Source organism: Podarcis bocagei (genome assembly GCF_964188305.1).
Source record: "Podarcis bocagei genome assembly, chromosome: 17".
Taxonomy (NCBI): Eukaryota; Metazoa; Chordata; class Lepidosauria; order Squamata; family Lacertidae; genus Podarcis; species Podarcis bocagei.
Window position 1 is genome coordinate 42,829,331 of NC_138143.1, and position 14,724 is coordinate 42,844,054.

The 14,724-nt window shown below is 42.9% G+C and overlaps 2 protein-coding genes across 6 annotated transcripts in view; one reads left to right on the forward strand and one right to left on the reverse strand.

Annotated features, from left to right (window-relative positions):
• Positions 1–14,724, forward strand: part of LOC308576926 (tumor necrosis factor receptor superfamily member 1A-like) — a 94,805-nt gene that overhangs the window by 71,175 nt on the left and 8,906 nt on the right. The window lies entirely within an intron of this gene.
• The window catches only part of CTC1 (CST telomere replication complex component 1), a gene marked incomplete at its 5' end in the record, with an annotated part of 45,914 nt that overhangs the window by 21,631 nt on the left and 9,559 nt on the right, over positions 1–14,724 (reverse strand). For 3 of the 5 annotated variants that reach the window (XM_081176131.1, XM_081176132.1, XM_081176130.1), the window contains 6 exons: positions 882–1,105; positions 3,191–3,319; positions 3,462–3,764; positions 4,739–4,883; positions 5,418–5,617; positions 6,119–6,365. In XM_081176131.1, the coding sequence (XP_081032257.1) occupies positions 882–1,105; positions 3,191–3,319; positions 3,462–3,764; positions 4,739–4,883; positions 5,418–5,617; positions 6,119–6,365 (1,248 nt within the window). Of the gene's footprint in view, positions 1–881; positions 1,106–3,190; positions 3,320–3,461; positions 3,765–4,738; positions 4,884–5,103; positions 5,391–5,417; positions 5,618–6,118; positions 6,366–7,181; positions 7,400–14,724 lie in introns of those variants that run through there. The other 2 variants (XM_081176129.1, XM_081176133.1) reach the window with 2 other exon arrangements.

The window sequence follows — 14,724 nt, forward strand, 5'->3', positions numbered from 1 at the left end:
GTAACCTGAAGCGTATGTAACCCGAGGTACCACTGTAATCGGTGATGCAAGTCAGTCAATTTTATTGTATATAGCCAAAGGCCAACAGAGAATAAAAGGAAAACTTTCCTCTAAAATGTATACAACGTAAGCCGTTTTACATACAACGTAAAATAAATTTACAATATTAAAAATTAAGATTGGAGAGCATTCGCATAGCTGGAAAGGAGCTTCTTGGCTGACAGCGCAAATTTGGCTCCCTGGTAATGTATAGATGCTAAGTTTGTTCTATAAGGTGCTACTGGACAATTTTTTATTTTTATTATTTTTATTTCAACTGTGTTAGACCAACACAGCTACCTACCTGTATCTGCCTGGAGTACAGCTGGCACTTCCTGTGCAAATCAGTAGATAGTGTGCAATGTCCTTTACCTGATTGCATCCATATATACATTTGCGATCCATATGGGGAAATTCCCCAATATCTCCCCTCTAAATATGATGAGGGCATCTGTTGGAATCTTAGCTCTACAAAGGCCCTGCGTTGTTGTGGGAAGGTCAGAGTCTCAAGGTAAGGGGCCTTGAGTGATTGGTCTTAATTTGGGGGTATAACAACAACAATTTATTTATTTATACCCCATCCATCTGGCTGGGTTTCCCCAGCCACTCTGCGTGGCTTCCAACAAAATATTAAAAATACAATAAAACATCAGACATTAAAAACTTCCCTAAACAGTTGGAAGTTTAGACAGCCAATCACGTTGGGAGTGGGAGTGGCCCAGGCTTTCAGGAACGTATATAAGCTGTCGCTTTGCCCCTGTTTCCCAGTTATGTAGTTCAATAATGTTCTTGCTGTTATCGCTGCATCTTGCCTCGTGGGAACCCACCGACACTTCACTCACCTCTGCTCAAAGGTCTCTAGCAAGCTGACCAGCCAGATATAGAGCGGCAGGCTCAAATTGAAACGCAAAAGCAGCTGAATATAAAAATTCCCAAATAAGGCTACAGGCTGGTAGAACGTGCTGCACGGAGAAAAGCTCTTCAGCACAAGCACGCTGCGCAGGCAAGCTCCAAGGACGGAAGGCGAGGCAGCCAAGGGCTTCTGAACAAGGTGGACGTCTTGGAGCTGGAAGACAAGCGGACAGATCAGCATCAAGGAAACCGTGAGTTCTTAAAGCTACAGTGCTACCTCGGATTAAGTACTTAATTCGTTCTGGAGGTCCGTACTTAACCTGAAACTGTTCTTAACCTGAAGCACCATTTTAGCTAATGGGGCCTCCTGCTGCTGCCGCGCCGCCGGAGCAGGATTTCTGTTCTCATCCTGAAGCAAAGTTCTTAACCCGAGGTAAGATTTCTGCATTGACAGAGCCTGTAACCTGAAGCGTATGTAACTGTACTGCAGTTTCCATAAAAAAGACCAAATGGTTTCGCCCAATAGCCCACCAGTCAAATGTTACAGTGGTACCTCGGGTTACATATGCTTCAGGTTACAGATGCTTCAGGTTACAGACGCTTCAGGTTACAGACTCCACGAACCCAGAAATAGTACCTCGGGTTAAGAACTTTGCTTCAGGATGAGAACAGAAATCGCGCAGCAGCAGCAGGAGGCCCCATTAGCTAAAGTGGTGCTTCAGGTTAAGAACAGTTTCAGGTTAAGAACGGACCTCCAGAACGAATTAAGTACTTAACCCGAGGTACCGCTGTACTCCTTTGAGGTTTAAGAAGCACCCCGGAAACAACTTGGGCAAAGAGAGACAAGATAATATTCACTCCCAACCAGAATCTCTTAACCCAGGTCCAAAGCTGAATTCTTGCCCTTGACTGTGCTGCCTTCGAGGGATGGGCAACGGATGAGGCCAGATTCCATCATTAGAGCTGGGGCGATATATTTATAAATTGTCTGAAACTGGTATGGCTTTCAGCCCAGGGTACCGGTTTCAGACAATCTGAGAAGGCTCAAACTGCCTGCAGACAGCAACGGCGCAGGCAGGCAGGCAGGAGCCTGAGAATGTTCCGGAAAGCACTTTAGCGGCCTCCGCCTGCCTGTCAGCGCCTTTGAGGAAGCTCCCTGCCCCTTTGTTTTTGGTTTTTTTATAAATAAATTTTATTTAACATAATTGTTACGAAATATAAGCAAAACACTGCAAATGCATACACACATATGCAATTCAAATAATGCATGAAAAAGGAACAAAAGAGAAAAGAAGAAAAGAAAAAAGAAGGAAAAATAAAGAGAAAAGAAGAAGAAAAGTTGGAAGAATTTCTTCCAAATTTATTCTACAAATATCTCAAATATGAAAATAATAATAAAATTTCATTGACTTCCATCGCTTACACTGCACTTCCTATATACATTTTAAGCAAGATTGCTTAAAATCTTGCTCCCTGACCCTTTGGCTCGTGTGAGCCCCAGCAGCATCGGGGCTTGCTGAGCTGGGGGTGGGGGGAGCTTCCCACCCCCAGCTGAGTTCAACAAAGCCCTGATGCCCTCCCAGCTCATGTGAGCTAGAGCAGCATGGGGGCTTGCGCAGTAGAGGTGGGTGATGTGCTTCAGCTGCTTTTTCCTACTCTAAGGTTGGGAGTGAGCAGCAGCTGAGATACATGCCAGAGTCAGACATTGAGATATATCAGCATATCGTAGTATTTAGCTGCTGATATATTTATGATGTCGAAAACCAGATATCACCCAACCCTTGTCGTTTAGTCATGTCCGACTCTTCGTGACCCCCTGGACCAGAGCACGCCAGGCTCTCCTGTCTTCCACTGCCTCCCTCATGCTGGTCGCTTCGAGAACACTGTCCAACCATCTCGTCCTCTGTCGTCCCCTTCTCCTTGTGCCCTCCATCTTTCCCAACATCAGGGTCTTTTCCAGGGAGTCTTCTCTTCTCATGAGGTGGCCAAAGTCTTGGAGCCTCAGTTTCAGGATCTGTCCTTCCAGTGAGCACTCAGGGCTGATTTCCTTCAGAATGGATCGGTTGGATCTTCTTGCAGTCCATGGGACTCTCAAGAGTCTCCTCCAGCACCAGAATTCAAAAGCATCCATTCTTTGTCGATCAGCCTTCTTTATGGTCCAGCTCTCACTTCCATACATCACTACTGGGAAAACCAGAGCTTGAACTATACGGACCTTTGTTGGCAAGGTGATGTCTCTAGGTGATGTCACCCAACCCTACTTCTTCTTAAAGCGCCAACTCTAGGACCTCAGTCTCACCTCTACGCCTGCTCCTGGTCGGAGCCCACGGCCATAATTCAACATCTGCTGATAAGCAAGGCACAGAGTGAATTTGTTGTCTAGTTCATAGAGCCCAGCTTGGGCATTTAGCACCTGGGTGATAGTGCCCTGGAAAAGGAACAGAGAAAGGAAACATTACAAAAGATGTGCCCTGCTCTGGAGAATTCCAAAGACACCTTCTTGAATCCCAAGGTAGAGGAACCAAGTTCAGGGTGAGGTTCTCTCTGTGCAGGAGATACTGTTTGCTTACTGCATAGGAGATCATCTGGGACTTCCGAGCTGGAACCACCGTCTTTGCTTTCTCCTCCAGCTCCAACGAGCTGCTAAGCTGCTCACAGGCCTTGGTGGAAACAGACACAGTTGGACTTCCTTCTGAAGTACTGCCCAAAGACTGCTCCTTCACTCGTTCCACACAGTAAGGTAGAAGGTGTGAGGAGGAGCTGGTGATGAATACCCTCAATCCAGAAGCTTTAAGGCAAGCCGTTTTAAGAGCAGTGAGGACATACCGATGCCCAAGCTGTAGCACGTGATGCCAAACCAACTGGGAAGATCTCTAGGATAGAAAAACCAGAAGGTGAGTCAGAATTCAGCACACTCTCAAGAAATATATTCTTCCAACAAGAGCCTTATCCACCAGCCTCAAAATTATCTGCAATGCATCTCAGCTGGTATTTATGGGTCATGGAAGTTACACATCACCTCTAAGATGACTGCACCAGTGTTAGAAACTGAGATATGGAAGCCAGGAGCTAAATGGCACCTTAGACCTGGGTTATGGGCGCAACAACGGAATGTCTAGGTGTGCTTTTTTATAACAAGAATACAAAGCTGAAAATGAATGAGCTGCAGCTAAAATATTATGATCATTTTTCACATGGTCTAGTCCTTCCCCTGCCCACCCCCCTAATATTCTTAAGAGGGTCTCTTCTCCAGTCTTCAGAGCGTAGCTGGAAGTGGAGAGGCAGAAAAATGTCCTCCTTTCCTTCTACTCTACAGCTTTAATCTGAAACCTTAGGCGCCCAGTACTCGGAAACTGCTCACACTAATGAATTTCACTGTCGCAAAATGCGCCTAGAACAATGGGTGATTTGAACCCTGGACTGTGCTACCTATTACAGTTGTACCTTGGAAGTCAAATGGAATCCATTCCAGAAGTCTGTTCGACTTCCAAAACGTTCGGAAACCAAAGCGTGGCTTCTGCTTGGCTGCAGGAAGCTCCTACAGCCAATCGGAAGCTGTGGAAGCCCCGTTGGACCTTCGGCTTCCAAAAATAGTTCGCAAACTGGAACAGTCCCTTCCAGGTTTGTGACGTTCGGGAGCAAAAACGTTTGAGAACTAAACTGTTCGAAAACCAGGGTACGACTGTAACTTTACATCATGACCTTCTACATAATGAATATATCGCGATATGAACTCTTAGTGTAGAGGCAATATTTTGAAACGTAGAAAAGAAATATAGCTCTGACTCAGCTTGGCTGAGCTACAGTACAGTACAGATGTAACAGTGAATTTTCTGGGACAGCTTACCTGCACAAATACCGGGATACACGTAGCTGAACTAAAGCACTTCAGGAAGATGAAAAAAAAGGTATTTTGGTGGATGTAGAGAATAGTGCTCAGCCTACACAGTTCGCCTGCCACATTCAGCTTCGCAATCTCCTTATACTGAGGCCTAAAAAAAAAAGATCATATCAAGGTGGGTCTACCTATATAAACAGAAAATTGCAACAGCAGCAACCAATCTGGCTAGACTATCCTTCTCTAGGTTACGTTCTGCCAAAGGCAGGAAAATAATTCACTTTACAAGCTTGAATGACTTGTCTTTACTTAAGCCAAGTCATTCACCACTCTAACAGAAGCTTGCAGAACATCGTATTTCTGTACAGTCATACCTTGGAAGCCAAATGGAATTCATTCCGGAAGTCTGTTCGACTTCCAAAACATTCGGAAACCAAAGCGCGGCTTCTGATCGGCTGCAGGAAACTCCCGTCGGACATTCGGCTTTCAAAAAGAGTTCGCAAACCGGAACAGTCGCTTCCGGGTTTGCGGCATTGGGGAGCCAAAACGTCCGAGTACCAAGGCGTTTGGGATCCAAGTTACGACTGTATTCATTTTCTCAGACAGCTTGCTCCCTTGGTGGAAGACGACAACCGGTTGAGCAATCATGGCTGCTGGAAGTATTTGGCAGGCAAGACTGAACCTTTACCTGGCATTGAGCAGCTGTGCAGCTTGTCTCGGGTAGAAAACAGGGAGGATATCAAGAGTTTTCTCTGGACTAGGCATCACTTGGATTGGGTCTTGCATGATCTCCAAATATCCAGCTGTGCTCTTGCCTGCTTTGGGGATATATATCCAGCTGGGAAACAGCAGCAGACACCCTAGCCACTCAAGCTTAAAACGCAGGAGCTGAACCAAAAAGAGAAAGAGACTCTATTAGGAACACATTTTCTATGAAATTGGTACTTTGAATAGGTAAAGGTAAAGGACTCCTGGATGGTTAAGTCCAGTCGAAGGTGACTATGGGGTTGTGGCGCTCATTTCACTTTCAGGCCGAGGGAGCCGGCGTTTGTCCACAGACAGCTTTCTGGGTCATGCGGCCAGCATGATTAAACTGCTTCTGGCGCAACGGGACACCGTGACAAAAACCAAAGCACACAGAAACGCCGTTTACCTTCCCGCCGCAGCAGTACCTATTTATCTACTTGCACTGGTGTGCTTTCGAAGTACTAGGTTGGCAGGAGTTGGGACAGAGCAACAGGAGCTCACCCCGTCGTGGGGATTTGAACTGCCGTCCTTCAGATTGGCAAGCCCAAAAAACTCAGTGGCTTAGACCCCAGCGCCACCCGCATCTCTGTTTGTTAGAAACAGTGTTAGAAAGCAAAAGAGAAGGCAGTCCTCAAGCCGTACCGTGCAGGGCAACTCGCCAGTGTTGTCTTGCACATACAAACTACCATCCACCAACTTCTCTTTCTCCCCAAGTCTTTCGTCCGTCAAGTAGCCCACGAGTATCAAGTGTGTCCGTTGCAACCTTCTCTGGTTGGACAAGACGCCTTCACCTTGGCGAGCCCATTCCCTGAATTCATCGGAGCTCCAGCTTAGATGACTGCAGCAAGGCATCCGCTGTTGAGACTGGAGGTCAGAGACAGAAATAAGGCTGGAAGGGAAATAATGATTGATTTAGGAAACAAATTTTGACTTTCCACATAGAATTCTGCAAGATGTCTAGATGTAAGAGTCAATATTCATCCATAAAAAAATACACACATAAAAAATAGTTGGGTCAGTTTGGGGGTGGGGGAATCAGTCAAAAGAATAGGTCTCAAAACTTTTTAAGCTGCCTCATTGTGCTCATTCCATTTTCATTTCACCTTTAATATGTATACCGCCTTTCTATATCACTATACACAAGGCAGTTTACAACAACAAAATATACAACAAAGTGCAGACACCTTAGAATAATCTGATGAAATACAAAATCATAATAAAAACGTAACTTTGAAATGAACAAATAAAGTAATATTCAATAATATATTATAACTTAATAATACACAATAAAATTAAAATAAAATAAATATATATGTTGAAATACCAACATATAAACCGAAACTTATTAACAATTACAATAATTACTAATTACAGATAGGTAGCCGTGTTGGTCTGCCATAGTCAAAATAAAAAAATTCCTTCCAGTAGCACCTTAAAGACCAACTAAGTTAGTTCTTGGTATGAGCTTTCGTGTGCATGCACGAAATACATGCATGTATCTGAAGAAGTGTGCATGCACACGAAAGCGCATACCAAGAACTAACTTAGTTGGTCTTTAAGGTGCTACTGGAAGGAATTTTTTTATTTTTAATAATTAATAAAATACCCTTCAGAAAACTGATTTCCAAATTTCACAAGAGGACACAAAGCTAGTTAACAATATGTGAAATACACCTTTTAGCATCTCTTCCAACTCCTGGCTCACCTGTAGCCCTGCAATTGCAGGAGGTCCGTTGGGCTCCCGCGCTCCAGGGCGCGCATCAAGCAGCGCAGCGTTGCGCCCGCCGCTTCCGCGTCGCTCCCGCTGATTCCCCGCAGCGCCTGCAGCCACTGCCGCTCCAGGGCCGGGAGGGAGGCTCCGGGCAGCCCCCGGCCCGCTTCCCCGGCAGCGCAGCCCGGCGGCGGATCCATGACTCCCAGGCGCGCAAATTTTCTCTCCGGAAGAGGAGGAGAGAGCCGAGCGCGCCGCCAGATTCGCAGGCAGCAGCCTCTCGCGCGTCCCCGCAGCTCAGACGCGGAAGCGCCACTTCCTGGGTCTTCCCCCGAGGAGGGAGCGGCACTTGGAAAGCAAGGCAGAAATTCAAATAGGGCAACGCAGTTGGGATCCACTCCCCCCACCAAAGAGAGACGAGCAGAGAAGAGGCGAGGCGTTTCCTACAACTCCCATCATCCCTAGCAGGAAGGGCCGGCTGTCACGGATGATGGGGGTTGTAGTCCAACAACGACTTGGGCCCTAAGGTCGAGATAGGCTACTCTACACTTCAGAAGAATCTTTATTTGCATCAGCCACTAGCCATAGCAATAAAACAAAATAAAACGGACTGAAGACAGAGGTAGAAACTTAACTATAGAAAATACATTTTGCGGGTTTACATATATAATCAAATAATTGCCCTCTGTTGTAAATAAAAATATGCCCTTTTCCCTTATGGGGTATCCAAGAGCCCATATAGAGTCCTTACATAGGTTCCCTATTGGTAGGAGAAAATAACAGAGGCCAACCAGAGAATATTGAGAAGCAAAGCAGCTAGTAAGCTTGATCTTTATTGATCTGTTGCAACAGGGTACCCCCCTCACACGCAGGAGAGGAAGAGGACCCAGAACAATGGCCTGCAAGGCCTTATAAAGACTTTTGAAATTCCCCTTCTCTAGATCAGGACCACCCCCAGAAACATTATGCATACATCACAGAAGGGGTGTAACCTAAGACCACCCCTCAGATACATCCCACCTACATCACAGAAATTTAAATGTTGTTTTTCTCTTCTCCTTGTTTATCTCCTGTCTAGCAGGTTACTTGATTGGATTTTCTGGGGAGCCTGGCCATTCTTTTGTAATGCTAAAATACTTATTTCCTGGGCCAGGTCACAGGCTCACACCTTATTCAAACACAGATTAAAGGAAGAGACAATGGGGAGGCTTTTCCATTTTTAACCTTGCAGAGAAAGGATTTGGTCAGTTTTAGGAATCAAAATGGTTCCAGGTTTGCCTTCCTGTACTGATCTATGTATGTGCAGTTATGAACATTACTATATGTCTAAAACCATAACATTCGTATCACAATTTCCCCCCTTTGGGGCTAGAATTTTTCTTAAAAATTTTTGCCCCACAAATAATAACATCGTATGTTGTAAATGGATGTCTTTGTATGAATATATCATAACACATGTTGCGTTTTGCTACTAAATTACCTGTGGCATTCTAACACTTTGGGAGAGACCATTTACTCAATAGTGTTCTATGCTTTACACCTAGCAGGAAGGTAAGGTCCACTAATGACTGAAAAGTGCAGTTTGCTTCCCCCCCACCATTTTAGTGTTCTCAGGTGTCAAGGTAGCTCTTCTGTGGTCTCACACTGACATAGTGCTACAGCAACACATCTTGTCTGTTGAATCCCCTCAGGGCTTTCATTTAACCATGTTGCCTAGCATTCACCATAGCTGGCACTGGTTTGGGCATCTCGTGAGGGAGAGGTCTTCGCCTTGGCCTTTAGCTATGGGATTTTATTATAGGCTGTGGTCTTGGGCTCATGAGAAGTTGCTCACTTGCACTTAAAGGACCAAAAAGCTAATTGCAGCCTGGATACACTTGCCCAATTCAAACTGAGTCCAATTTGAATTTATCTTGCCCCATGGTTCTCAACTCTTCAAACCAATCTGTTAAAAGAAAACCATTCTTAACAAGGGCAGTTGTCCAAATAAGTCAATTTAAGTCTATAAGAAATCATTCCTGCTAAACCAAAGCATATCCACCTTCATGTTTCTTAGAAGCTTCTCCTTGGTAAAGCAAGTGTTAGCACATTTTTTTTTAAAATGGGTAGGGAAGGTTGGCATAGTGCCAGGTGGGACAACGAATTGTGGTTATCTAAACATTGGACTACGCAATAGTGTGAGCTATTAGAAAGTATAAAATGCATGAGAATTCTCCACTGGTGTGTAAGGAATAAGACATAAAACATAAAAACAGTTACACACAAAAAAAATGCCCCCCTTTGTGGAAATCACACTGTCAGACACATTTCAACATTCTTACATAATAACCCATAATACAAAAAAAAACAAAAAAACAAAAGACTAATTAAATATCAGTTGCCTATCTTGAGACAATTGTGATCTTCTCAATCGTGGAGCACAGTCTTAAGGTTCAAAAGTGGGAAAATGTCCTTGCAATTCAACTCCTCCCCCCTTTGTCAGGTCCACTCCCCCCTTTGTCAGGTCCACTCCCCCCCCCGGCAGTCTATATCCTTTGAAAGAGATAGCTGTGGGCACTTTGAAAACTCTGTTGTTGCTGGTCTTGTGATGGGTTGACTGAGTTGAGGGGTTGTTGCTGCTCATCATTGCACATCTGTAGAAGTGATATCCTGTAAGGGGCAGGGTTTTGGGGTGACTTAAAAACACAGTTAGACATCAAAGGGGCAAAAGGCAAAAAGGATGTCCTCCAGTTTCCATGGGAAGCTGCAAATAATAACAATTTTAGTGAATTAAACATTTTATTCATTATCATTATTGGACTATTTTGATTGTTGTTAGCCACCTTGAGCCCAGCTTCGGCTGGGGAGGGCAGGATATAAATAAAATTTATTATTTATTATTATTTATTATCACATTTCCATATAATTACTGTTATTATCTGCTAAGTTTGTTTGCTTTCCTTCACTTAATTTTTGTTGTTGTTGTTCTTTTCATATTATAAAATAAAAAATTACTCCACATGTATAGAAAGAGAACTGTAAAAATACAAAGGTAAAAAAATAAAAAGAAAGCAAAAAATTAGATTACCAGTTAGATGAAAATGGACTTGACACAAAGACATCAGATTCAGAAAATAACTATTATTAAATAGTACAAAGATATTATCAAAAGCACACAGATTACTACTGGACTGGGGGGAAAAAGGGAAAACAATGGGGAAAACTTAAAATTCACCATGTGCTATCCAATAAAAGAACTTCATGAAACTGACTTTCAACATGTGATGAACATGTCCCCAAAGTAAAACACACACACACAAATGACCTATGAGGAACCAAAAATAAATAAATGCTAAGACACACAATTAATAAGCAACCTGAAGTAACCTGAAGTAATCTGTTTTGGCATTCTAACATCACAAATGAAAATAAAAGTGTTTCTTGATGTGACATCAGCTGTAATGTTAATAGCGGAATATTGGGAAATGAGTTAATACCAATAAAAATGAATGGCAATTTAAAGTTGTGCAGGTACCTTGCACTAGCCAAAATGACAGAATTAGTAAGAAATGCTCAAACAATGTTTGGTTGTGCTTCGATTAACTTCATAGACATCATGGAGAAACTGATTAAATAAATGAAAACAGATTATTTGTAACTTAAAGTGTCAAAGCCACAAAGAGATGGATGGAAATCAACTAATATAGCAGGGATTCAGACTTGTTTTGCTGAACAGAAAGAAAGTGACTGTTTGGCTTTAAGGGAAGAAAGACAAAAGAAAAACAAATGCAATTACTTTTTATAGAGTATTTAAATCACTGTTTGCATCCCCTCATTATCATTTGTGCTGTGGGAGAAAAGAAAGGACACTCTGTTAAAAGGGAAAATTATTTCATGTGAGAGGTCTGTCAGGAAGTGCTGTTCCTAAAATGCATAGGCATACACACACACACACACCAAAAAAAAAACAAAAACAAAAACAAAAACTTATAAAATTTAAATTCCATTGGGAGGCGAACCTTTTGTTAGCCCCTGGGGCAAGACATTAAGGGTGATTTCCCTCAATGGTTCCAAATTTTACATAAGGAAATTTGTATAGGTTTCAGGCTCTCCAAACCTTCTCTCTCCCCCCTCCTTTCTCTCTCTCTCTCTTTTGTAAGCTGATCTATCCTCTGTGCATGTGCAGAGTTCATGCCTCAGCAAACCTTTTATACTATTGAAAATGTTGCATCCTTTGGCTAAATTACCATTTGAATAAGGGAAAGGAAGGGTAAGGAGTAGATTTTGAAAACAGGGTTTGATTTTAAACAAAAAAGAGAAACTCAGCAATTTAAGTATTCACCAAAGCTAGCAATTTCAGCCCAAGCAAACTGAGACTGCTTCCTTTATGTACAGGAAAGGGCTAATATCCCTCTGGCCATTCGCGGAACAATCAACCGCTCTCTTATTTATGAGTAAAAATGGCCAGAGTTAGAATTCATAGGATTATTATTATTATTATTATTTTTTAACATTCTCAGCCATTTCAGCCTTACCATTTGCAGACAAAAAATTATTATCATTATTATTAATATTATTATTTTCTGCGCCTTAATTTACAGGAATGGCCAAGGCTAATTGTACTTGATTATTCATTTGTATGTGCTTAAACTTTGAATTGACTTTTAAGTTTGATTAAAAAAAAATAGTAGACAAAATGATAAATACTGTAATCACTCAAATGCTTGATATTACCAGTTGTGCTTCAAAACATCATGGCTTTTATCTCTCACCTTTTAAAACTAAAAAGCAAAGCTAGGCTGAATTTCAACTCCATTACCACACCAGAATTTAAGAATTACCCTCCAATGCTTGCAGACACATGGTCTTCCACACAGCCACAAATTGGGAGAGTTGAAAGGGACCCTGGGGTCATCTAGTCCAACCCTCCAAAATATAGGGTTCACAGCAAGATTTCGCAGCAAGATTTGTACTACCAGAAACACACACATTCACCTCTCACCTTTAAAAACAAAGAGCAATCTGGGCTGGATTTCAACTCATCAGCCACAAATTGGGAAAGTTGAAAGGGACCTGGGGTCATCTAGTCCAACCCTAAAATACAGGGTTCATAGCAAGATTTGTACTACCAGAGAGACACACACATACTTATGTACACAGACACAACTGGGGAAGAGACCACACGCCATGCGCCTATCATGTACTAAGGAAGAGGAAAATAAAAGTACCCAATTCTTTTAGCAGATCTTGAAGTTAGTTTGAGTGAGTGTTTACTTCCTTAGACTAAAGAGTGAAAGTTCCTAGATAAATTATCTTTAAAGACTGAAGTGAACATTTTTCCTAAGATAGGGAGAGGATCTCTTATAAAGCATAGTTAAAACAGCCATAGATTTGATTTAAAAGGAATACAAAAGTGACAATTTTTCCTGAACTTGCAGAGGAATAGTAAGCCTAATCTATGCCCCCCCCTTTGCAGTTTCCTTTAAAGGAAGCTTACTCGGAAGTAAATTTACCTGGCACAGAATAAGAAGGAGAAGGAAAAAAAACCTGAAAGAGACAGAATGAAACAAGGGGGGGCATTTTCTAAGAAAAGAGGCCAGGACGTCTTATAGAGACTGATACCAGGAGCCTTACAATAACTCTTCTGTCCAACCAGATCAAAGTTAAAACTGGACTCATATATTTTTCTTAGAAGGAACACCATACTTTCATAGGCATATGCTTAATGAAATACATACACTGCATTTTAGCTTGAGAGAGCAGTTGGCTCAACTAGGCTTTTGCAGCAGAAACATTAGGTTAACTTAGACTGGAACACAGGTGTACTCACAAACTCAAAAGTTACAACACAACTTCATTTACCATTAGACTTAAAATCACCCCCCCCCCACTGAAACTAGAGAAAGGAGGTGGGGTAATCCTCCTTTCAGAACACAAGTAGCACGCATACAGGATTTTACCACTTGGGAGAAAAACTCTCTTTTAGAGCCTCTCTCAAATAACAAACATTTGCACACTTCATTCTCCATTTTGTCTTGTTTTTAAGACTGATAAGGTTCAACATGGCTTCCTTAGATTTAGAATTTGGAGCAAGCTTGCATTTTTATTTTAGATGGCACATTTAAGATAAGCAGCTGCTGGATGTTGCCTAAGCACAATTTAAACACTGGAAAAACGTTTCTTAAACACAAATTGAAGGGGACTGTCAGAGTCCAGGCGGGAAGTAAGCACCAACTGGGCTTCTTTCCCATCAGGAGTCTGTGGGTTCATTTCTTTTGATTGAGGTGCACCCATTTTAAGAATTTTAATAGCGCTAGCTTTTACTTTTATACTGCAGTCGGGGTTTTATCCCCACTTTTCAGGAAACACAATAAATAACCCACAGTACACTCAATTTGGACAACTCCGAGAATTAGTACTGTGACACACCGCCGTTCGTCTGGCCTGACTTACTAGGCTGGTACAGCTGTTGGCCTTTCCTGGCTACTAAGCTAACAGTGCGGTCAGCGATCTCAACCCCCCCCCCCTTTGGTCATTACTCAGCCAGGGAGCCCACAGCAACCTCCTGCCTCTTACAATCTAACCTGAGAGTTCCCTACTGGACGCTTGCGTAGCGCAGTGCCAGATTGGGACTCAGAAATGACAAAGAAGGAAAGGAATCAGGTGCCCTTGCTTTCTCTGCTCACAGGTCATCTCTAACAAAGATCGCCATGGCAGAGGTGCGGCTACACCTGGGAGTTATAGTTTTGGGAATTATAGTTTTCAGTGCAGAAGAAATTGCACAACCTTTCTGGGCAAAACTCCGAAGGAATAGGTTGGCATACAGAGTTAAGTGGAAGAAATCACACACAACCTTTGCCTGGGCATACTCCGAAGGGCTAGGGCTGGTGTTGAGATTGAGGGGACAGAAAGGAGAAGGCAATTTTTAGATGAGGAAAAAAGTAGAAATTTTAGATTTGAAGGGAAAAGGAAGAATTAAAGAATTTTGGTTGCTGTGGTTTAGAGACCCCAACCCACTACCCGTGTTTCCTACTTAATACTCACTTCCGCATGCACTGTTCCTGGTGATCCCACGATGTCTTGACTGGTTGTTTAAGGCCGGCCTGATCAAGCTTTGCTTCCCCTGGTTAGCCTCGCTGAACTCCAAGTTATTGCCAGACCCTGGGACCGATGGAAGACTGGCTATTCCTCCTGGCAAACTGCCTGGTGCGCGCTGGATAACCAGTCCTTCCTCGCTTCCAGAATCCGGGTAACCAAAAGTCCCTTCGTGCGTGGTCGCCATCTGTTGTAAATAAAAATATGCCCTTTTCCCTTATGGGGTATCCAAGAGCCCATATAGAGTCCTTACATAGGTTCCCTATTGGTAGGAGAAAATAACAGAGGCCAACCAGAGAATATTGAGAAGCAAAGCAGCTAGTAAGCTTGATCTTTATTGATCTGTTGCAACAGGGTACCCCCCTCACACGCAGGAGAGGAAGAGGACCCAGAACAATGGCCTGCAAGGCCTTATAAAGACTTTTGAAATTCCCCTTCTCTAGATCAGGACCACCCCCAGAAA